The sequence below is a fragment of the Varroa jacobsoni genome, unplaced genomic scaffold (assembly GCF_002532875.2).
Source record: "Varroa jacobsoni isolate VJ856 unplaced genomic scaffold, vjacob_1.0 scaffold_882, whole genome shotgun sequence".
NCBI classification, from domain to species: Eukaryota; Metazoa; Arthropoda; class Arachnida; order Mesostigmata; family Varroidae; genus Varroa; species Varroa jacobsoni.
The window spans coordinates 3,665-29,286 of record NW_019213784.1 but is presented as its reverse complement, the minus strand read 5'-3'; the positions used below and the strand labels follow the sequence as shown (position 1 = coordinate 29,286).

Here is a 25,622-nt window from a genome sequence, read left to right as displayed (position 1 = left end):
CAGTTAAGGCCACAGGCAGTGCGTCGCTGTCAAGGGCTAACTAGCACAGAACGGCAGTACCAAATTAGAAATACATCGTGAAATTCGAAAATCTAGAACCGCATGGCGCACTATCATTTATATTACCTAGAAGACTGACAACGAGAACTAAACATTATTCAATCCATGGTCGTAAAAAGATACACCAAAATTTTTGCGTAGTCAAAAAAAATAAATAGATGAGCGAGAATAATGCAAAGCGAGAACTGACTAATGACTTTTAGCTCTCTTTCTTTCCGAATAATGGCAATCCCTCTCTAGAGGAAAAACAACTGAACAAATGATCCGGCAGAAACAATCTGCTAGAACGTTTCCGAGGTTAGTGTCATCAAGAAAATCCTTTTCAAGTGTTTAAGCTAAATCGAAAAGATCGTCTGAAAGCTAGTTTCATAAAAAAGACGTATAGCTGTAAGAAATTGAAGGTCCCCTAAACCCTCTTTAGACCCTAATGAAAAACAAAATCGTATTATATTTGAATGTTTTTGAGTCTAGTTCAACCGATAAGCAGACTTAATATAGTAAATTCCGTATGAAGACCATCATACATACGTATCTACAGCCGGCTTTCACCAGGTTTGCTAAAGCAACTTAAAAGGCACCTTGAGGTCACTAATTGCGAAAAGTTAAATGTTTAATAACAAAAAAGTACTGGTAGCGACAAATAGCCTTCCAGTAAAACAAACCTATGGCTGCAGCTGTGATGATAGGTCTCTAACATGCCATTGTCAGATCGATCCTTGACTTCACAGAGAGACATCCATTCCCGCTATCCCCCCTCCCCTGTCGGCCCCTACCTTCCCTCCCCTCCCCTTCCCCAGGGACTGAGCCTCCATGGCCGCCATCATACGTGCGAGGGTGGGCTAATTCACGCTTGGCACGTCAAGACCAAATGTTGATCGCTGCTTAACTTCTTTGGTCCATCTCATAGAAACAATAAAACATAGCATTTAATTAAAGAATAGAAACCTGTCTCATTGTTACTAGAGCGAGCGTCGCGGGCAGCCAAGGCTGCGGTTCAAGCGTTCCTTAACAGAAACCTATTCTGTTGGCAACAGCATCCTGATCTAAAGTAAGTGAGCTGTCCATTTTGCATCATGTTCATGATTCTTATAGGTTAAGCGATTTACATTTACAATTTTTTTATTTGTATGAAGTAAGGAACCAGTAGCGCCGCCATACCAGCACCTCCGTTAGCGTCGAACGTATGTCCGTAGTGCTAGTGCGCGTAGCGTATCAATTTATAGAATTGACTCTGTGTAATATAGTTGGAAAACGTGCGCCATGAGAAGCCTGTACAGATCATGAATTTGATTTACGTTCGATTTTTGTGTATGGAAAATTTTATTTTTTTGTATGGAAAATTAATGAATGTTAGCGACTGGTTACGTCTAAGTTACGGCTAAGGTTCACTCTTCATTTATTGAGTCTTTTTCAAACTGTTTATATGCAGTGACCTTCAGGTTTGAATATTATTTGTTGTTCCGTAACATATCCAAAATAACACTTACCGCATATTCGCTTCTTAGCTGGGCTTCGCCATCCCTTAGCTGGACCATTATTACTACAATTTAAGATTATTCCTAAAAATAACGTGTCTAAGATAATCAAATACATGAATTTATTAATAAAATGAACACGAGTAAATATAGATCACGAAGATCTTCACTCAACATAATTATCTAATCGTTCGCTATTCTTCCTCTGTATACAATTTTACGATTGATTATCAATTGACTAAAAATAAAATTATCTATTGTGTAACCAAATTAATATTACTACGTCTTGTATCCACCAAAGACCTACTATAAGGGCCAAGCTTAAGGAACTGCTATCACTCAAAACGACAAATGAGTGATACCATTCACACATCGCACGGCCATACAATAAACTACATCCCCTGTTTCATACTAGCCTCCCTAAGCAACGAATACTTTCTAAGTTAGGCAAAGTGCTACGATCTCACCATTGTGTTTCTACAAGCACCGCAGTTATAGCAGTGACTAAAATCTGTCACTCACAGAGTTGGGACGTATCATAGTTGCCCTGTTTAAGGTTAGAATGGGCCTTTAAAAATAATTTTGCTGGAAAACATAGGTGTAAGAAGTCTGGGCGCAAGAAACTTGGGAACGGTCAATTATCTGAGCTAGAGATAATATAGAACTTAATGGCAACTAGTTTCACTAACTTAACAGAAAACAATATCAATTTCTGCGCCTGGACACTCCGCACACAGACGACAACAATCTCAACTTACGTTACTACAACTATTTCACAACTGCGAGTGCCCTAAAGACGAAACCCACCAGTTTACGCTTCTTGTTGTACGATAATCCCTATTATTATTAGAATTTACTTTTGAGGAACCATAGGGTGAACTTTCAAGTCTTCCAAGCATAACAGAATCAACATATGAACCGTTTTCGAAATGGACCAGTATGTACTTACATTCAAGTTTCGGATGCGCGATTTCACCTTGAGTTTCCAGAAAGGCTTTTTATTCCGATTTCCCTCTCAAGATAAGTTTTAAAAGCGCCCAGATATTGGCGTCTTCGTACGCGGTGGTGCTCTCATTTCGGTCGACAGGTGATACGTTTAAGGCATGCAAAGCTCCCGAACAATCAGGCCATATCTGGTCGTCTAATTAAACACTTTTTTACTTTTATTAATTTCAAACGCTTCGGAGCATCTATGTCATTAAGAAAGTCTAGTTTGAAAAACCCGTACGACTACAAGACAAGAATCTATCGCGTAAAGTCGGGAAGTAGCGAAAAGTATCGGAATCGTTCGGGGTCTAGAGGAAACATTAGTGAAGCAAGGGATACTTGATTACGTGTCTCTTTCAATGTAAGAATGAAATTCTGTAAATTTGCTACCTAATGCTGCTATCGTAAGCCTACCAGTCAGTTCAAAAATAGCCATTTCTAGGCCATTTCTATTCCGTCAGTGTCTCTTACTCAAATTCCAAAATTGCAATATGAAGATCTGGCTGAAAACTGACCAAAGAACCATCAACATTTGCTTGAACAAGTTCATCCATTAGCCATTAATGAAATTCAGTCGATAAAATAGTGATCATCGATTCTATTTACGTACATATATATATATATATATAACTGCTAACCACAGGTGAACACCACCAGCGCGACAAATCGATCGATCCTTACCACGCAAAATGAGCTTTTCTTTCGAACCATCGGATCCAAATTGAGACGACTCGATCTTCGACATTCAGTAATCGCTCGATTGGCTAATCCCTCCGTCGAGACCTTGCTCGAGCTGCTATTTGTATTTCACGTAGTTATGTACTAAATTTACTAAATGAATAAATTGAAAATCATCATATCGCATAAACCGTACTACGGGTTTACAAACTACTGACACAGAGATTGTCGAGGCGCCTGCATATTGCTTACTTTTCGACTTTTACGCATTAACATATGGTTCAAGACTCATCAGATTTAAAACTTTTGAAGTTCATCAAACTACAATTTATACCAAACCTAGTACGGTCGTGTAACTTTGAACCCAGATGACTTCGGGTAAGGATGCGAAAGTTTGTCACAATAATTCATATTGATATCGATTTTTTTCTTTTAAGATCGTGCTGTTTGAAAGGATTTAGCAAAATGATTAATATTAGTTCTGCGAAACAGAGTGCTTTAGCATTATTGAGAGCTGAACCCTGGCTCCTTGTCTAAGCATATTGGTCTAACTAAATATATTGTTACCGCAAGACGTAATACGCATATAGTTGCACCATCGCGTCTACGGCTCCGGTGCCTTCGAAGGGTTTCTGTTATGTCCTGAATTCCAAACAATAATATAAATCTTGACCATTTTCAAAGTAATCGTTGACGGTGGCGGGCGGTTGTGGTAAACGCTATTTCATCACGTCTGCTCGTGTTGCTCACTGCTTCTTGGAATAGTTGACATCACAAGCAAGCACAAAGGGCTGGGTTGTTCCAGTTGATTATGCGACATTTTTCTTTTTCATTCAGTGGGGAACGTCGCGCAAGTTTCATGAGTCTCCCTACAAGTATTATGAAATTTACAGCCAATGTTGAGCTACTATGCTCATTTCAGCTACGTAGGCAATAAGAATTGAAGAATGAAACCGCGACGGACGTACACCGTATTTGACTGCACTGAACATAACAATTGAGCATTCGGTACACATACTATTGGAACAGAATAGTGCGTCTTAATAATGCCTGCATATAAAAAATTATTTCGTTTCGGGGAAAACGGTGGTCACCCGTCGAAAACTATTACATGGTGAGGTTTTTGTGTGTTTTAATAAATTAGGGTATACTGTGCCATAATAAGGTTGGTTGCCGTCCACTTCGCCATATATAACAAGTGATCCTTGTTGTTCGTGGATAACAAATACCCCTGTCCTGCAGAAAATATTAAGAAACTATTCTGACAAAGCTTCATAGCACCACTTAGTAAAATTAATCTGTATTATCCGATAAACCAGATATAGAAAATAATTTTTATTTCCTTGTGGCAAATTGTTCGTCTGCATTTGAATGCTTCTCAGAAGCATTATTTTAGACGACTTCCAACATTAAAAAACATTAAGCCATAGACAAGTGCTATGCCAATAACCAGAGAGTAGGATCTTGTGACAATGTCTCTATATATAGACGCCATCTTTGATCGTCCATGTTTGAACGGAGCCGAGCTGTCACTTGTTCGAACTACTGTAGCACTGATTATCATTGTTACTACTACGGCTTGTGACGTTCAATCTGCCTTCCAGCCCCACTTACTGGCAATCACCGTGGATGAATAGAGCTAACAGTTATGGTGCACAAGACTGGCGTAAACGTCCATAGTCGTGCACGCGAGCACCAGGCCCTTTCGTTGTAAAGAAAAGTGTTGATTGTCTCCCTTCTGTATTTTTCCAATAAATCCTTAGTAGGCCTCTTTACTTTGTTGAACAAGACGAAAAACCATAGGTTTGAAAAAGTATGACGTTCCGTCTTATTCAATTCTAAATAAAAAAAGCTCAGCCGATTGTCGAGAACGGTTCCATGCACGTACAATCGATATTAACTGAGTGGTACAACTGCGATTTTTAGGGGCAAATGTTTGTCAGTTTTTCAGAACAGGCTATAAGTCTTAAAAAAACTGGATTTAAAGCTTACGATAAAGCCGACCGTGTTCTCTGTGTATAGAAGCCAAGTGGAGGTACCACTTACCTTATATCGTATTCAACTTTTAGAACAACTGGGGCCATGGCGTATCAGAAAGCGAATATAGAGCTCGTATAACGCAGCGAGCTTCAGCCAAAATAGGGCATAGATTGACAGAATGTGTACATGGTGCATAGATCTACAGAAAATTACATTATTCTATACGAAACGGCTGTTTACGTCGCAATACTTAAGGGTCTTACGCTGTGACTCACATACACTTCATAAAGTTGATACTTTGAAATATAAAGCTCGCCAATTGACTAGTGACAAAAACGCAAACTCTAGACAACCTCCCAGGCTATGGTTCATGGTAATTTAGTTCAATGTTACTTTTTTAAATCAGTAGACAATATTAAAGAAATGCCCACTTTCGTATGCAAGGACACGCACACCAGGACAACTGCTTACAGAAAGGTCCTTAAAAGATTTATTAAACGTTATAGGGAAGGCATGTATATCTATGTGGAAACTACATAAATGCTATTTAGGGTAGTTGATTAAGATAGCTTTGATTACATATTCTAATTATGGCATTATAAATTCACTCATGTAATGGCAGGTGAGAGTAAAACGTTAGCCGACAGAATAGCCTTATACGTTTTCAACCTGACCCTTATAATCTCACTCCTTATAAAACCTGAATTTATTTCAGCGGAATTGTGGTGATAGCGCCACGTCATAAGCTAGCAGTGGAAGCAGATGTCATTCCAAATTCCAAAAAAAGGTACTAAAATCTGCACTTGGTAAAAACCTACATCACCTTTGTCAGATCTTCGGTCTGACATCTTTCGAGAATGGCTGAATTGTACATATGTTCCAAAATATATGCCAATGCAGTTCCGGAAGTTACCAGAGGTGCAGTTCACTTTATCACGTATTTCTCTTAGACTTTCGAATTCCGGTTATTAGAATACACTCGATCCCTACGAGTCGACCGAAACGGGTGTACGATCGAGTATCCACCGACCTAGCTGTGCTACAGCACGGCAATACCTAACTATGGACGGCAAACGTTGCCCTAAAGGCACCGCTATCACGGTTCAGCAATTTCCTGCGACCACTCGAATGTGTTGTCATCTCTTGCCCTACTTGAGGTTATCGTTCCACTTTCAGTAACATTTCTTTAAGCCTAGTCGTAGTACTTAAAAGAGCCTGCCGAAGGAGAAATATTTTCGCGTGAAATCATTGAAATAGGGTGTAAAGTTCGCTATACAGCCACTTAACGTAACAATCGTTGCTGTTATGCGGGTAAAGTGCCATTGCAAGCCGTCCGTATTGGAACAATCTGCCACGAGGCCTGATGATCGATCCATCTTTTTCAGCCCGCATGATGAAAAAGCAAAGAAGTAACTCTACCCAACCTATACGGATCGAGGAGCGTTCTTCTCTATAGAAATAAGAGTATTTTACCTCCGAGGAGTTTCAAGAGCTGCGCCTGCTTAGCATCAAACACTTTCACAGCGTGTGCTACAATTGGAAATGACTGCCCTATTTTGGTGAAATGAACTACGTTTGCTTTTCTGTGTTTGCTAGAGAAGAGAAGCTGTACGTATGGGCGTAATGCTTACGCTCATATATGCGGCTTTCTATGTGTAGGTAACAAACGAGTTCCGCCTCAGAAACATGTTAGAATACAAATGGCCCGGAAACAGTTGTACTATTCCAGGAAAAAACGCAGCGCTGTCCGATACGGAAATGACAGCACATCGTTGTTGTTGTTATCGTTCTCGTTGAGTAGCTATTGCCCCTGTTTTTCCGCGCTAGGTAGCAACACGACTGCTGCGAACGATAGTTTCTCCAGTGAGTCCATTGGCTATCATCCGAACGGGCCCTCGTGATGAAAGTGCTGATACGGTTACTACCCTACAAAGCTTTACGAGGCCACAAGCAGGACGCTTGCCGATTTAGGTACATTACTTTGACGTAATGTACTCCTCACAAGCATTAGTGAAATTTTAGAAATAGTTATCACGCATGCTTTTCTAGCTATTTGAGTAGTTCTGGTAGGAAAGAGTGGGTTGGCGACCTTGTGTCAACTGAACTTGGAAACGTTTTATTGTGTGATAAAATCATATCTATCATTTTGTTTCAATGAGCAGAATTTGACATTTTGGAGCTCCATCTAACGTATAACGCATATCGTAGCTGCGATGCTAGAGTAAACTGTAATTTGAAGAGCGGAACAGTGGACGAGACGTAGGGGAGACTTCGAAACAATTATATCCCGTAGCAGGTATCAGCTGTTACCATATATATCTTGTTGATCCCATTTGCTTGACCTAGGTGCTCTACGACAGCCTAAGTAATAAACATCAAGCATAAAACGAAACTGAGCAAAAAACGAGGTGACTACTTCAGGTCTAAGATGTCGGTGTTAAGTGTACCAGAAAGCAATCGCAAACCTGAGTAGTGGATAAAAATGTTAGGTTCAAGGGGGGCATTTAGTATTTTACGAAAAACAATTTTGGTGACCAGTTCTGTTCCAAGCAATTAATTCTATTGCTTTTATGTGGCTCTAGTCGTGTTTGACAACTGTTGTACCTACTCAGTATTATCTTATCGTTCGTACTAACGATTAAAACATTTGATGACATAATTGGCAGATTCAGACTGCGAGTGGCAAGTACTTGGGAGCTTCTTAAAAAAAAAAACCATTTTGTCTTGATCGATAAATCAACATTAAGTGTCAGCTTAGTAGTAATGTATTTTAGTACCATGGGCGTTGTAGTTTCCCTAGCTCTCACTCATATTGCGCTCGAGTTGATAACCTTTTTTTTGACGCCTTTTTCAAAATCCTATGCAGTAAATGATTTCTGAGGTCATTAACCTCACAGCCTTAACCTCACAGATCTCACTAAGATCAACCTTCAATCAAACTCACGTTTTTAATTTACACTTACATTTACAAATACAGAACAAACTGTATCGAAATAAAAGACGCTTTTTACAGTGGCGAACGCTAACTTACTAGTCGTCGCTTATACACATACACACGGCCACTGATATGTTCGCGCATGTCGTCAGCTCATCCGGAATCATTTTTTTGGACATATACATTTATTTTTGCCATCAGATTCCAACGAGTTGACGTGTGACATCCTTTTTGCGTGGCCACCGCTACTCCTCGTTCTCGATAAGTCCTAAGTGACACGAGCAAAGACTGTGCCGGACCATAATGACAGATATCAAACACGGGACCTTGTCTAGCCTAGCTCGGCGATACTAAATGCAAGCGCCTTTACTATCTGGCGAAATTTACTCTAGCAAGCAGGACAGAACGGATTTACCCAGGCCATCAAGAACAGCTTCTCGAAATGATAAAATTTGGAAGCATAAAAACGAGCTTATGCCAAATACCAAAGATGGCTTTTGTTGAGGATAACTATTTGCTAATTTTGTGACTGCTAGCTGTTTCTGTCTCAGTATAACTATGATCCGGTTTTACTGGGCGTCAAATGTAAAATGAAAGAATGAAAACGACAGATAGGAGCGTACTTTATTGTGTGATAGTCTTACGCGATTATAATCACACATGTAACTGTGTCATGCCAATGTGTACAAAAGACAGCCTTGAAATGTACAGGAGTGAAAAATCGGGAAACAAAGACATGTATGATTCCGATCACGGGACTAGATGTCTACCGCAATCCTTTCGGCAATCACTTACGAAGCCCGATACGCCTAACTTCCGACGGAAGTTCAACTGTGTCGTAAATTGCATTTTATGACAAGTAAGTTGTTAATAAACAAACAAGTTGTTCATAAGTTATATTCTCGCTGGCAGAATGTGCATTTTTTCGTTCCTGTGAAATGTCCTACACACAAACCATGTTACCTATTCTCTCGATATTTTTTTCGACACGACTACTTGGCATTATAAACTTGTACTCTATATGATTAACTTGAGTTACCCAAAAAACTAAGACTGACACGCTGCATAACTGACACAGGTAGACTGTCAGATATTCCATAAAGCGATACGTATGGTAGCTACTACAAGTGGCAACAATCGTATACCCTAAGAAATCGTCCTTGATCGAAGACGAAGTGCCCTTTGGTCCTTATTAGCCTATCAGAGCCCATCGTATCCATCATATACTAAATATGTCACATAGAAGTGTCTACGAATGAATTATTTCCGGCACAACCTCTTTTCGGAAAAAGTACGCCACGTCGGAGCAAACAAAAATATTTCCATGTTTTTTTTCGGACAAACGTCGAGATTACTAGTCACAAATGAGACCGTATCGACTGTGGTCGAAGCGCATCTTCTTCAAGGACACTATTGGTTACTCAAATACGAGTTAGCCGATTTCACAAGCGTCGTTTCGGCCTGCCAATGAGCTGGTACTTTGCATACTGAACAAACAATGAATCTGTTATTTTGTTAGTGATATATAGGGTAGGTGATAGGAAAGCTGCAACGGTCACTCAGACTACGGCCACTGAAAAATGTCAGCCACAGTAAAGCGTTGGTTGCTTAACCAGCACTGCATAAAAATCGTGTTTAACGGCGCCAGCTGCTTAGAACTGTGTTTCTAGACGGCCGTATCCGTAACGATATATTGATCAACACAGCTCATGGTGCGCAACGCATATATATATATATATATATATACTGTTTGTTGTAACGGACATGCGTTCATCCTGGAACAGACGCCAATTTTCATCTAGAACAAAAGATGAATTTCGCCCTGGCAAACAAGAGCGCATCGTTTTTGAAATTTAAGCGAAGGGCAGCCCCTATATTTTGAAACGCTGACAGAACTCTCATCGAAATATATAGACTTCTTAAACAACTCCAGTGTCTCGCATCGCAAATGAGCTACATTTCCGCTCTATGGAATATCCACGACAAGCAACAAAAAACAAATCAAGTGTCGATCGATGTCATCTAAGGGTGCATTTCTGCTAATCATTCTAATCCAGAAACATCTAGCCTATTTCCGTTGCGTATAGCAGTGGCAGCTGGCGTAAGCTCTCAGTATTGAATGTAGCTTTATTAAAATGAAAACAATATACAGAAAGCATGCGACTTATGGGATTTATTTACAGAACAAAAGATGAACTTACTCATGTAGTCCTCTCGAGGCCCTTTTAGTGCGCACGAAGGGCTTCTAGTTAGCCATCTGCATTCACGCTGTGCGTGCAAATTCACCGCATTCGTGTCTAACTGTCCAAAAACGTTCCAAAGGATCATGGTCTATGGTGATCAGAAAAATACTTGGTAACAGATTTAAGTCTTAAAGCCTTTCGGATAGGTATCTTCTCACCATCATGGCTTGTTTACGCCTACCAGCCGTTTGTATTACAAGTGGAAGGTATGAGTTTGTTAGAAGATCGTCACAAAAAACTGCACAATTGCATCGATGCCAACGCATTTACCAGCCCAGCAGCTGATGAATATGAGCTGAGAGAATTGCTCAGTCATGATTCTTTCCAGGTGTCCCAATAGCGGCTGACTCTGAAAAGCCTGACACGCTGAGTTTAGGCGGAGGAACCGAGCCCCTTTTCGTAACCTACCTTCTAGCTCTTTGTTACCGTCTTACCGACTAATCGGTGGCAAGTGCATTGACTCTTATGAGCGACTATGAATATCTAAAAGAGCAGCACGGGCACTCTGGAGTGTCGGAGGAAAAGAGGCTTTAGAGGGACACTTTTCATTGTTCTTTTTTCGCTGTTCTCACAGTCTAGACGTTATGTGTACAATGTGGAAGATTCGTTAATCTTTAAAATATATTCCAAAATTACTATTATATATACCTATTAGTAATTTTGACTAATGGAGTATACGGGTATTACAGATAGGAATGTTGTATGTAGTAAGAGTTCATTAAACGCATTGCTTTCTATTAATATTTTCGTACCCTGCGCTGTTGTCTAAAATTGAACAAGGTTAGGCAAAATTAAAGAACTGTTTTGTGTCTCCAAAAGTCGCTTGAGCAGGCCTGAATATTTGCGAGAAAAGAAGAGATCAAGGCTAATAGTGGATACTGTCGTATAAGGAAGATAAGCTACCGTTCCTAAATGTTGTCTGGGTACAATAGACGTCGAACGATAAAGTGAAAGAGCAAATTGCAACTATCAAGAACCCACGGTGTCACTCACTGATAGGAGCTTACGTATCTCTGACTAATACGACGTTGGTCTCTCACAATACCCAGAGAGCGGCTGTGTCGCATTGGTGAAATAAGTCAATCAATGAGTGTCCTGGAACAATAAGAGACAAACGCGTTCGCTGATTTGGACAACTAAACAGGCCGTAGAAGAAGCGAGAGCTGGATATATTTTTAATGTTACAAACGCAATCGACTGACAAAGATCGTTTGCGTTCCTATATGATGTTGCCACTTCCCATTCAGTTTGAAAGAAGATATAATGCATTAGATCTTGTGCGATTTTCTACTATATACTGTATGTTTATAATTGTATTGATACTATTCAGAACGTACAACGGCGCAGAAAAACACAAGGCACCCTGCGCGCGCTAGGCCTAGCCATAGGTGCCTTGGTATACTGCCAAATGGTACCGATAAAATTCGTCCAGTCCATTCGCCTGTTGATATTCCCAGTTAGCTCCGCGTAGGCCCGCAGCGCAAATGAAACCTGCGATTAACATAAGGTTTTGAACGCATTAATATGAGGTGCGAGCCTGTTGGAAAATAGGTTCGACTGCCTATTTATTTCGTAGATGCGCATATATTAGTTACTTTCAGTAAGCGAACTGCATTACAACTTAATTATTATAGGTTCATAATATCCTATATGTGTGCTAGCTAGGTCACTAAATAGCAACCTCAGTTGCTTTCCTAGATGAGGAGCGATTACTGCGCATTTCACTAGCAGTGAAACAATGTGATGAGCTTTAATTCGAAATAGGCAATTATTCGACCATTCGTTCATGCTGTGGCCTCAACTCGTTAGCCTACTCTGATGGCCAAAGGGCACAGCATCTAAATGAAGGCCACAAAAGAACAGTCGGTAAATAGTGAGATCATCATTTCACGTTGTCATAAGTGAACATGGCGTACGCTGAACAGGGTGATAGCGGTGTCTTCCACGTGGTTCGTGTCTTGGAAGCCAACGCTAGAAGTCTCAACTGCTCCGCTGACGCTCTGGTCTCGTAGATGGATTAGGTGAGCTAGATCGAATATTAGCTGTTTCAAAGTTCATCAACAAGCGTTGGCATATCGTGCTCACCCCCCTGAACTGAACTAGAACTCTACATCTTCAAATGACCTATAATTATGCTGACCAAGACTACATTTTTTTTTTATTTGGCACTGTTAAAGTATGTACATGCGTGTTCTTAATGACCCCGATCAGGCTTTGCTGTATCTGAATATACGTTAATATATAATACGATAGGAAATATATTGCAATCAATTTAAACGGCAGATATATGGTAAGGCTAATTGCAGTGGTCACAGATATAAGCAAGCGAAAGTACAGAGTAAGTGGGACTATACGGCGAGTGGTGGTGCGCACATTTGCTTCTAATACTAGCTATATAAAAGTCTTTACTGGCCCTGGAAGTCATGCAAACAGCATGGTTAAACTTTACTTCAGGTTTAACGCTGGATGGAAAGAGCAAAGTAGAGGTTCCGAAAATGGACTTTCGATATAATGAGGCAGGTTGAAGTGAATAGCGAGGAGGGCAGGCGAAATCTGAAACGTTGAGGATACGTACACTGTGGTATGGAGTGGGATTCGAACCCACGACCTTCCTGTTAGAGGACGCTCTACCGCTGAGCTACCCAGACTGCTCGTAGTACTATATCCGCAAGTCAGATTTGAGTAAATTGTCGAAATAGGGTTCGAGTATGGTAGTGGAGTGGCAAGTAGAAAGAGAAGAAATAGATGAAAGCATACTCGCGTAAAAGGTTTCAATTCGCTGTACGATAATTACTACTGACCAGTTGCAGGAAGGCCTAGTGCGCTCATCCAATAATACGGGGCCATTCTTAGATAGCATGAAGGTCAGACAAAGATCAATCGGAAAAACTCCTTTAAATTGAGAAAAACGTATCCAATTCTGCCGCACAGCTCACTATACCACTGCTCTGATAAAGGGCACTCGTTTGAGAAGCTTCCAGGTCTCACACTTCGCTGCACTTACGAAAAAAGTCGAAAAGTAGTTCTGCACCGTGACCCGTTACAACCAATACCAGCACTGCCAAACCAGGACCCGCCGTGAGGCAATCACTTTTATAGACCTTCTCTCGCCCTTTTTAGTTACCGCTAAATCCGTTGAGACAGCACTCGCGTTTGCCTGTAGGGCGCCTAGAGTGGCGAGAAGGTGATCTGCACGCTGTCGTCCGCTCAACTCGACTACGAGCTGGTGCGTGATGCCGCATTCGTAAACATTAGCCAGCAACGCCAGCCAAAAAGCGAGCCCTGCGAAACATCAGACATCGTCAATCGATATTTTCCTTATTCAAGATCGCACTCGATCTCGCGAGAATATCGACAATAAAAATAGTACATCTGTTTTCATATTAAAGATCTCCAGTTTGCCTGGCTATGGCCATATGGCGTACAAACAGGACCTTCTTTCGGCAACGTTCGAAAATGACCCCGATGAAATGTTGGTCTGTCTAGCTACGAACGACTTGTCAAATAGTGCTATCTAGAATTTCTTCTCGAAGATTCGTTTGGTTCAGTCGCTCGAGGATTGGCCTAGCATTGCTAGCTGCTAGAATGGCGAGAGCCTGGTGTAACATGACGATGTGTTGTATTTGGTCGGTTTCATCGGTCGGTTAGGATATCTAATTTGCAGTAGATAGATATCGGGTCACGCACTTTTATAGTGCTTGGAATACTGTAGAAAATACTCGTTGGCCAGTCGGATTTATATAGGTGAAAAATGCCAGTCGGTCACTAGTTGAACGGATTGACTTGGTAACAAAGGTGCATACAATAATTGATTTACATTTACACAGTTACAACATGACGTGGGCGTCCAACACCGGAAAAACTTATCAGTCAGCTGAAACAGCTAATCTGGCCGTTAAGTAATCATCTTGGGGCCACATCGAGTGAGTCATATGGATAAACGTGTTTGTGCAAGTATAGGCTCTCTGTAAGGACACAAACGAAACGCAGAGCTTTTTCTCAAAGTTCATTCGATTAATCGCGAACTTCCATGAAGGGCCCGTACCAAAAGGCACTGCCGTCACATGGACTCAGGGTGTTTCGAACTGTCGTTGAGTCATCGAGTTTTTGTCTTTACTAGGCTAGCCAATAAGGGCCATAACGGGAATGGTCTCAATGTTATGGTTAACGTCACAACATCGAATCTTGTTGATGGTGTATCGTTTATGAAGTATGCTACAGTCCCAGCGCATGTTCGATTATATTTAAATTTGCGCTATAAATTAGGTGTATGTTAAAAAACGAAAAGTTGCAGAATGATAACACGCCATGTCTTGCCGATTCCTCGAGCCTAGAGCGAATTTTTAATGTACACCTACGTAGTCTACGTTTATACTGCTTACACCATGTTTTAGGTCAAAATTTTACAAACAGCGCTCCAGAGGCCCCAGGATCCAGGGGCATTCAGCAAAGAATTCCGGACTCGATGTTCTGATTAAATATCGCTCAGTGCTACAATCCAGTGCAATATATTTCAGAGTAAATCGACAATAGTGTTGGAAATACAGCCCTATTCTAGTAAGTTTATTCTTCCAAAGAACGACTTTGGATCGTTAAGCATCTAGCCGTTTCCAGTTTTCTCTCTGACACACTAATTGAACCTCAACATAGCGCGTATGAATAGAGAAGTTATTCACTCTTTGTTATTTGCCAAAGATGGCGGTCATACTTACCCGATATATCTCTCATTTGGCGGGCTGTCAGCTTCAATTTCTCTAAGTTATTCTAGAAATCTTCCTTCTTCCATTCACAACGAACTTTTTTGACAATAATTTTGCGTTAGGCGGTACTAGCTGATGTCAAATATTGCTCGAATATACTATATGCAGAAAATTACAGGGGAAATACATTTTGGCCTGACAGCAGGTCGAAAAGGCTGCTATTCGCTATTACGGGAACGAACGGAATATGAAAGAACTGGCTTCTGTCTCGTATAACGAGTGAAGGATGAACGGCCACTCGTTACGACCAATACTTTTTGGTTTTGTTCAATCAGAACGAACCACCTGCGTATATTGATTTTGCCAATAAACAGTACGTAACATATATTTACTACAAAAAAAAAGAAAAAAAAAGCATATTCCAAAACTGTTTAGAAGCTGAGAGATATATGAGAGTAAGCCCTACAACAACTACAATAATATATGTTAACGTGTATCTTCATCCGAACGTTGCGCCAGGAAGGTCATCGACCGCATCGCGAGAGCTTCGGCTGGCACAGCCTTTTATATAAGAGATTCAAGCTGGTTATATCAGCTTGTTAGAGGAGTACATTAGCTTGAAATACTCTCTTACCTGCCTTACGTTCGTCCACAAGAAGAGAAGACTCGGCCTACCTGAGAGGCTAAATTGAATCAGACTAAACGACCGCTGTCAGCGCATACAGTTACCTAATGTAGCGAAGACGGAAAAGCAGAACACGTATTTGTGCTTAAAGATTCAGTTATTGCAACTTCCAATTGGAAATTCTACTAATTCTAGGTTACAGAAAAGTTACGGAGAAGAGAGCTGACCACGAGAAAAAGGTTATAGAATTTATATTCCAACATTAACTAGTTGTTTGAATATCATGTTTTGTACTATTTTGCTATTGGACATATACTGGAACAAGCACGACGCACAATGGAAGCACACTATGAATCATCTCTCGCAATAAACCCATTTTCAGGTAATGTGGATAGCGCTATTTCTTGCATCGGGTTATCTCATCGCTCTGATATCTCTTTAGTCTTTCGCCGAAAACTTCTACCAAAGGATTGTCGAAGTCTTAAATTGGTTTTAGCTTTGATCGGTTCCTGATGCAGCCTATAATGTTCAATTATCGCTTACTAGACATCTCATTATACAATATTCTTGATATATTTTCAACGAATTCTTCATTCCTTGAATCTCGTGCGATACTCCACTGGCGTATAGCCATCTCTGTCGTATATTTTGATTTTAATTTATAAAGCTGATTTCGGCAAGTCTTGAAGGTATTTAGTCTTCTCTCCCAGAAGGTCACAGGAAATAATTTCGGCTCAAGTGTTCATTATTTTTACGGGTTCCTTCTGTACTTTCAACTTACCAAAATCTCTACTGCAGCATAAGACAAAGGACGCGCTTTGACATATTTGGGTTGGCACCAGCATCCTATAACAAATATAACACTACCGCCGTTTGGGCAGGTCGAGTTTACGCAAAGGCCAATGAATTCTTTGATATGCTGACGAAGTCGTTTCTTTCTCTATCTAGAGTATAATGTTGAACTAGCGTAACTGGGTTAGGCAAACGAGGACACGACAACGCCTAGCATCGCCATCATCATTAGGACAGGACGAGGAGAGATCACCTGAAAACACGAGGAAGATATACCCTAGACGGAGCGAGCAAACCTCTAATATGCGCGCATTTGAGGGCTCTGTCTGCACAAAAACAACATGTAGAGCCTGCGCTAAACCCGTTCATGGACTTTAGAACGAAAGACAATGATGGGCGTTTGCCCTATTTTGCATCATGCTTTCTCCGACAATAGTCGAGATAAACCGTACATAATACAGGTATAGACACCCTAAATAGAATAGAGGATAGATAGACCAGTTGTGTTTCGTATGAATAATAACCAATAAACACGATAGACATATGTAACACTTGGACGTGGTCAACAAGCAGGACAAAGCATACTCGACATCAATTCAATCTCACAAGTAGTCTAATTAAAGCCAGGACCGCATGCTTGCTTGGACAGCATTGTGTCCCAGTGTGGTTATTTACCAAAAATGAAGTGAATGAGTGATTTTTTGTCGTTCTTCTAGGGCGTTTTTCTGTGCCAGATGTATGGTGCGCAGTTTGCTTGAGTTCATTATACGACAATTGTTTCGTTATCAGAGAGGCGTTATGCTTCGATTTCTCAGTTCTAAGGCTAAACAATATCTTGAAAATTCCTCGCCGTCCTTTTCAGAAGTACCGGGTTCTCGTAAACTATGTACACAGGCCTTGTATAAAGCACCAGAAAATAACCGTTCGCAACGCAGACGTAGTGGTCTCATAACAATTGTTATGGGACAGTGAAGAGTATTTGAAACAGGTACATTGAGTAACTTTTCGAAGCGCCTACCGTGCTAGTTCATTGATCTTTCCATGGTTGTGATACGTACATGGATTATGATTTTTAGAAAAAAGCGCCTTGATAGCCATTATAAATAAATACCGTTTGTGTTCTTCGGGAGAACAATCGACAAAACGAACGTTCATGTAAGAACGATGCAGAGTTTGAAATCATTTAGCGGTAATAAAAACTAGTGATATTCAACGTGTACTTTTTTGTTAAGCCCAGAAGACGGCGCTGACTAAACATACATAATTGTAGACGATTGTTTATTACGACGATTGTGTGATAGTGAACATATGGGAACCATATGGGAAAGTCAGCCACTCGGGGTTCTAAGAAATCAGCGAGGAACAGTATCTGCATGCGTAGGTACATGGCGTTAAGGCGTGACCACGGCGTCTATCGAATGACAAAACTGCGCTGGCAGTGAGACTGTCAACTATATAAACAATTCCATGATACGATAACACTTCCGTCCAAGACACTGCCCGCTAGATTTTACTATATATTATCTATTTATTCCGGCAGGGAAAAACTGCTTTTGTTGACTCGGTCGTTGAGGATTCGAAGGAAGTCCGTTCCATTCCCCTAGCAAAGGGCTACACGTCATGGAAGAACAGTTTCTAATTAGCTGTGGCGTTAGACTCGATTCATAACTTTGGTTCGTAATAGACAGATTTTTACCAAGAAGATAAGCGCCAATATTTGACAAGTTGCTTAGCACAGACAGGCAAAAGCAGAGCTGTCTTCATTGTGACGTACTGTAGAAGAAGAAGCCGCAGATTCAAACACAATGGCGCGACTTCCCCATTCGTTTAAGTTTTTGCGGTCGACGATACGACTACATTCGACAGCATTTGCTACTGAAGCTTAGAAAAAAACAAGCGAAAAACGGTTAAACGTGCTCTCTATAAAGACGGTGCCTCGTTTCTAAGGTGTTGTATTTTAAAAGATAGGGCGTTTAGCACACATTATGATAGATTCACATAAATTTTTTCTTGTGATCCAATTGCTGACTTTCTTTACGTTAATCTTATCTATCTATGCCTTCAGAGTTATCGACCATTTGCTCGATAAACAAAGGTTCAATCTGATACCCGAATTTGAATCGAGGACCTTTCGATCGGTAATTAAAATCTGGATCAATGGTCTACCACTGAGCCCGGTTACAACGTTGATCACTGCAAAAATATACATCAACATGACTTAATAAAATGCATAAATCGAATAATAATAATAAGAGTAATTGAATAAGGTAATCTCGTATTGAACGTATCGACACTGGGCAAAATACCTGATATGGATGTGGTAACAGGTGGTACGTCCACGAGACGTGTCTGCATTTACGGTGTTTCGGCTGGTCAGTATGAACATTTACGACGTGTAAAGGCGCCTGTCAACAAACCTTCGCCGATCGAGTCCACAGCAACGGTTACCTTTGTGCCCAGGGGCTAAAGGAGCGGTCAGCGATGCAATAATCTCTGGCCTGTTGAGCCTCCCCTGGTAAAGTAGTCATGCTTTGTCGCCCCTGCCTGTGCACCTATCAGTGCTCTGTATTGATAGAGACGTTACGCACAGGTAATGCTTCTCTCCATTGCCGACCAAACTCTCGCTCTAATGGAGCACTCACACGAGGAGCAAATGACTGGGCCATCCCAAATGTTGCCGCTATAAAGCTAGGACAAAACAACTCAGACGCCATTCAATGTCTATCAAAAGTATTGCTAGCCTAAGTAAGGTCCATTGTGATGAACAGCTACAAAGCAGTTGCGCTACAAGCGTGCCATAACCTGCGCAGTCTTGTACACTTTTCCTCAAAATGTCGAACCACTGAACAATATAAGCCTAGAATATGGCCAAGCAGTTTCGTGCATTCAGCAACGGTGCAAACGGAAAAGTCACTGTTTGTGTGAGACTAGACCGAGGCCCGCAATCAGGTATTGCTCAATAGCTTTCGCGCGGCGCAACTATTAAGCCGTCGATATCGTCAGCTTGTCACCGTGAACATATCCATTCTTTGGATGTTGCAGTCAAAAGTATGAGGACTTGAGTTCTGAACTAAATCCACTGCAATTTAGGGCAATAATAGTAGCTCTGTTATCTGGGTCGAAGGTTGCCGACTGAACTGACCTGCAGCTCGAAACGTAAATGTGTTACACGTAACGCCACCATGGGCTACTCAGGTAAATAAAAAGAACTTTGATGGGCGTCTTCAATGGATGTATCTTTCGCTATTGTTTAACGCTAGATGGCTAAAAAATTAGTGTGAAAGGTCCGCCGCAAATATACATCCGCGGCAATTCGAGCACATTTATATTAATATACTAACTTCTAATAGACACTGTATCAGAAAGAAGAAAAACTTATGGTTTACATAGATTAATGAATGCGGCTCCCATTATGTATACCCTTGAATTCCGGGTTTACTGAAGCGTTGAGACTGGACCAACAGCTTGACAGCTTCCAAAAGTACATTTTTTCCGATTCAAAGTCTTTTCCTCTGGTCAATGCTTGGAATAGGTATATAATTTGCCGTGATGGCTTGATTAAAACTATGTTGTATAATAGGACACGATTTCACTCTGTGTCACTCATTCCTCAAACAATATGTATATAAAATCCTCTCCGACTTTTCTTATCTTATATTGCAACTTATCTCCTGCCCTTTTGCATAATATCTATATGATGCTAGTTCATTACCTTAGCGATCATGTACTATTGCGTTTTTAGTAGAGGTTACATTTGTTAGTATCATAGTGCTATCAGTGACTGTATTCACGAACTTTTTGGTTCATCAGTAATGGTTTAGAGATCTACCGTTCAAGTGTGTCACGCTAATGCCCAACTGCGTGCCAACGCATTATATGTGGCAAGGTAGGAGCTGTGTGGTAAATATTTCCCGGCACAGATGGTTACTCGATAGTGGGTTACTATTCAAAGATCTTAGTTGTCGAGCCAACCTTTTTGACTTCTATAAATACGCACCGCTTTGCTTAGGACCGCTTTTCTAGCTAGGTAGTTATACACGCACATACATGGTCCTGGTGAGGAATCATTTTGATGACAATACACATGAAATTTAGTCCATAAACAGAGGGTTCGTCGTAATATCTATCAAATACCCAGATCAGCTTTAGATGAAAGCCACTTACGCAGTATAATGATTACAAGTCTCATACATTAGAAGAACATAGTGACTTCGGCAGATCAGCATGTTTCTGCCTGGTCCCATTCTCGACCTTAAATAGGGTTAAGGGAGACTGGAAATGATTGTTGTTGTTCGCCCCCATGAATTCCATGTCCTCCAACTCTCTCAACCTTTTGCGTTCTCTACTCAGTTAAATATTACGTGATAAACATCTATATCGAGTAACTGCGTAATTAAACTGCGTCAATTGCTATGGAGTAAAAGGTCGAAAGGATTTTTTTATAAGCCGTTATATAAAGCAAATGCAGGCCAAAGCGATTCATAGCTTGCGCGTAAATGAGCATGTTTGCAGATACAAGACCAAAGTTGCGTTGCTCCTAGTATTACGACATAGATGACTGGAAGCCTTCCTTTTTGTTGTCAGGGTAACGAGACGATTTGTTGCAGTTGCGCAATAGTGTAGTACAGCCTGATGTTTAACTCGTGCTTGGTGTGTCATTGCAATGTCACGATCTCTGCGTCTGGTTTATCTATATTCTAGTATAAAAGTTACGCGCGTCTTTTAATTTGCCCAATTCCTTATGCCCTTTTTGTCCTCCAAGACCAATCCAGTTGTCGTTTTTGAAATTCCAATTTAGAAGGCAAAACGATGTTGGTTTCCTTATAAACGAAAAAAGTGGAAGCCGAACGTGGTCTATATGGAATGACAATGTTCTAGTAAGGTGACATACTTTTTTAAGACAAATGCTCAATTTTAATGCTATGGCACGAGTTCGAAATATCCGACTAAGCACGAAAGAAAAACATTTAGTTCGGGCGTATTTTATTTTTCAAGCATTTTCTCTTCCGTACTTTACTAGACGCTATTTTCGTCATATAACAAACAAAAATAGGCAGCTGCTTCCCTTTAAAGTACATCCTGTTTAGAAATTCACTTTATATTACTGTCTTTTCGATTCCCTAAGTCATCTTTTATTTATCATGGCTCAATATTTCCTGGAAACAAGAGTCACGCACCAAAAAGCTCAACTATGCGCGTGAAGTTGGCGACTCGGCTCACCACAAGCGCCTTCACCATCATAACAACTACGTCTACCAATTAGGCTGCAGTTTTTTTGCTGCCTCGGCTCGCTCAAACCGATGGCCTACTAGCCGATTCGCCTGTTCCGGTCAATTTTCGAATAAAGGTCGGCAAGAGGAAATGTACCGGTTTAGGCAGTTTTGAGGATGGGGTGTAGAGACGACGCTCGTGATCGAGCTGGTCTAAAAGGGCCTACGAACCCGACACCGCCGGCGGAGTTCGATGCCGCCGCCGCCACCGCCACAGGCGCTTCGTAGGTCCTTTGTTTGTCATAGTTATTACAAAATGTCTAATTTTGCGTTCATCTACGCACTCTAGAAGAAGAGAAACTCGAACCACACTTCCGGCTAGCAGTGGCAGCAATGGTAAGAATAGCTGCAGAAGTGAAGCATTACCTTCTCCTTTTATACCCCGCCCTCACCACCTGGCCAGCGTCATCACGTATACCTATATATTGTCTGTATATATTACGAGTCTCCTGTTACAATGAGAAGCATATCGAGGGGTGTATTCTCAAGACCAATGTGCGAACGTTCATTTATCTTACTTGACAAATAGTATTCGCAGAAGTAAACAGATGCAACGAATGTAATTTTGAAAATTATATGCCTCCTGTTACCGTCGGCTGTGGCGTACTTTTAAGCGAGGGCACAATCGAGAAGGCACTCGATGGCGATAAATCAGCTTTCTACCATAACGCAACGTCAAACAGCGTACCATACAGCCGTCTACTCACGTAGATGCCTAAAACGTTTGATAGCAAATGAAAAATTATGTCCGTGAAGAAAAGGACAGCGCCGTTCTACGCTACGTGCGTATAAATAAAGATAAACCATTAGAGAAAAATCATTGACAGATTGAAATGACGTACGATGCAAACAGGGTGATTTGCTTATATCAAGCCTATTTTCATTGTTGACCTCATTGATTTACTATCATTGAAATTCGTTCAGGATACATTTATATTTTACGACAAAAAAATCGTTTGAAGCGGCATGGCTTTCCGCAAGTTTTCAAATTCGTACACTTGATACAAGGCGAAATCGCAGAGCCATACAACCGACGGATGAACCCTGGACGCTCTGGGCCTTTGGAAATTGCTTAGCCAACGAAAGCTGCTCCTGAAATGTGGCCACCCGTGGGCAGGTTCGTTCCATTATTAAGGCTTAGAAAAACGCAATCTGTAACGATTTCGCATGTAGAAATCATTCGCGTCTTTAAAACATTCGTCTTCCTTTTTACTACTACCACTACTACGCAGTGTCGGCAATAATACGAGTGGAACATCGCTATAAACCGAAGGACTGTGGATAGGTACGACATTGAAACTGTTGATCCTTGAAGCGCTTTCGTTGCAATCTAGACCTTTCCATCTGGTAAAGTCGACCCGTGTTTCGTGGTAACGGTTGACTTTGGATCCAAGTTTCAGCGTGCGTTTCTCCAACGGGTACCTGCAACTGGTTGCACGATCCTCTACTAGTAGGGGCCTAAGTGTTGCCAAGGGAATGGCATTAACATTTATCGACGTCAATCGCACTTTAAACCCATACGAGCGCTATATCTTGTAGACTGTTGCTATACATATTATAAGTTTGCCACAGATCGGTCTGTCCAGCAATGCAAAACCCAATGCGGCGACGAGTGGGAGAGTCGATACGGTTGATTTTACTGTGTGAATGTTTACCACCGATTTTCTCGGAGTTATCGGATTTTCTGATCTTCGCATTAGATTGATCGTTCGCAGCTGTTTGCGGCCGTTCAACGCATGGCACACACCAAGAGTCTCTCCCAGAACATTGTATTATGCTGACAGTACCTGATAACACCTAATCTGATACTCTGTGCCTTACTCAACAACCAATATGCATTGCGCCTTCGCGAAGTGCTATAGCCATCTAGTCAATTTAAATCTAGCTGAGGAAGGGAGCTTGTGTGGCGCTTCGATGAAGCCTTTCCTAATTGACCTAGGACAGGTTACCCTTATAACGAACTTTTTTTTATAGAAGTCTTCTCCGATACAGCCGCGGTCGCTACCCATCAGAGTTGTGCTTCTTTGGATTAATTAGTCTCATTTGACGCGTAGGGCAGTATCCCCTGAAGTGATCTACTAGGCGCACTCTGTACACAGTGGGTCGATGACAGTGGTCCAGGGTGATGGTTAAGCCATAAGCCAGTCAAACTTGATACATCTCACTATATCGTTGCATAGATATCCCTAAGCAATCATTGTTCTTTTTTCTTGTTACGGCATACAAGGGTATGTGGGAAAGGATCAGTCTCCACTGCTAGACCGGTTGAATAAACTATTATAAACGTCAAAATTGCATTATAGATTCTGCGTTTTTGCTGGTCTTGGGCTGCGTAGCAAATTCTGCCTTTCTGGCTAATAGCCAAATTTGTTTCGTGAGCTAGATGGAATATATCAGTGGGTCCCCATGACCCAGAGTATTTAATTCGGTATACGCTATTACTGCATAGTATTTAATGAAGTTACAGAGCACTAACTAGTAAGTTATTGAAATGTAACTAGAACGCTGATCTTTTATTACATGTGCATACATTTCACGAAAATTTCCGATAGGGATTAATTGAATCGAGCTAATGTTCATTGGCGTAAATCTATTGCTGTGCAGAGAGTGGAACATTAACCCGAATTGGAATGTTAAAACCATACAGTGAACGTATCTACCTTAATCTTAGCTTTACGTATCTACCTTATCTACCTTAATGACAAGTTCATTCTTTAGGACAAGACTATGCCTAGGTTAAATTCGCTCATGGCGCTCGCTCGCTAGGCGCCTTTGACTATGATTGATGCAACAGCGGTTATGAAAAATACGTCATATTTTTTGGTTCGATTAGTCTATCGATTGGCATTAATGTACTGTTATTCCAAACCTAAACTGTTCCAGTGGTGAAATATTTCTATTCCAGCAGCCTATAATTTTTCCCGCGATTTCCACGAGCGTATCGTGTGGAGGGCTGGTGGTGGTGTACCAACTTGCGTTTTACTCAATGCAAATATGCTTCAGCAAGTTACAACTGAGACCCTACATGGGGATGAAACAAGCCTCAGGCAGAAACAGTGCAACTTGTCAAATGTGAAAGAGTAGCATACTTTAAGCTTATACTTCAAACTCATGCGAATCCATCATGCGACAATCTAGAAGTCACAGTAAAACGCTGTGATTGTTCTTCAGCATTACACAGGTTTAGTGCTGCCTTAGAAAAGTACGTTTTGTCGGGCTATGTTTATTAACCCATTATCATATTGAATATCTATGTATTCCTATTGACTACAAATAAGCATGATCACGAAAAATCACACGACTCATCTGTTGTTAATTTAATTAGACATAATCTGCTTAACTGCAGCACATTAAGGGTCATCCACTCCTTCCACGTTGGCTTACCTTCATCCTGTTATAATTACTTTGTCAGTTTATTATTAACGCCTCCTTTTAAATCACTTACAGGCGCGTGTACATGTCCATATACATACATGTACACAGCATCTGTCAAATGAGCAATGCATAGCTAGCACTGCACAACGCAACAGATTGAAGGATTTACCGGGTTCATTCGACTAATTGAAGCTAGCACCAAAAATTCAAGTTCAAGGTTCCAAATCTGAGACAATCGTTAACAATGATCCGTGCAGGCCACGCCAATCGTGCATTCAGTTGCTAATCTGATTTATTCGGAGTCTTACGGACATGTTTTACCTTCCATGGAACCTTATTATGTGGCTATGACGCTCGTAATTTCTGGCTTTGTCTCAACTTGATTTGTACTTAACGTCATGCGTTTCGCTTAGTGCTTGTCATGAAGTTGACGAAAATAGTTGAGCCTGAATATTGACCAGTTTGTAAATAATAAAGGCTAACTACTGGACCGCGCGCTTTT

The 25,622-nt window shown here is 41.0% G+C and overlaps 1 protein-coding gene and 1 long non-coding RNA gene across 5 annotated transcripts in view; both read right to left on the bottom strand.

Annotated features, from left to right (window-relative positions):
- The window catches only part of LOC111264647 (acid-sensing ion channel 1), a 14,725-nt gene extending 8,517 nt beyond the window's left edge, over positions 1-6,208 (bottom strand). For all 3 annotated transcript variants that reach the window (XM_022840706.2, XM_022840707.1, XM_022840710.2), the window contains exon 1: positions 5,999-6,208. In XM_022840706.2, the coding sequence (XP_022696441.1) occupies positions 5,999-6,028 (30 nt within the window). In that variant the 5' untranslated portion in view covers positions 6,029-6,208. The remainder of the gene's footprint in view (positions 1-5,998) is intronic.
- A 4,058-nt stretch (positions 6,209-10,266) lies between these two features.
- On the bottom strand, positions 10,267-13,897 carry LOC111264644 (uncharacterized). 2 transcript variants are annotated; one of them, XR_002682970.2, is made up of 3 exons: positions 13,160-13,891; positions 11,696-11,849; positions 10,267-11,453 (listed from the first exon to the last, which is right to left on the bottom strand). It is a non-coding gene; the product is annotated as an uncharacterized LOC111264644 (long non-coding RNA). The 2 variants fall into 2 exon arrangements; XR_002682969.2 differs by having other exon boundaries at positions 10,267-11,849; positions 13,160-13,897.
- Between the last annotated feature and the right edge of the window lie 11,725 nt (positions 13,898-25,622).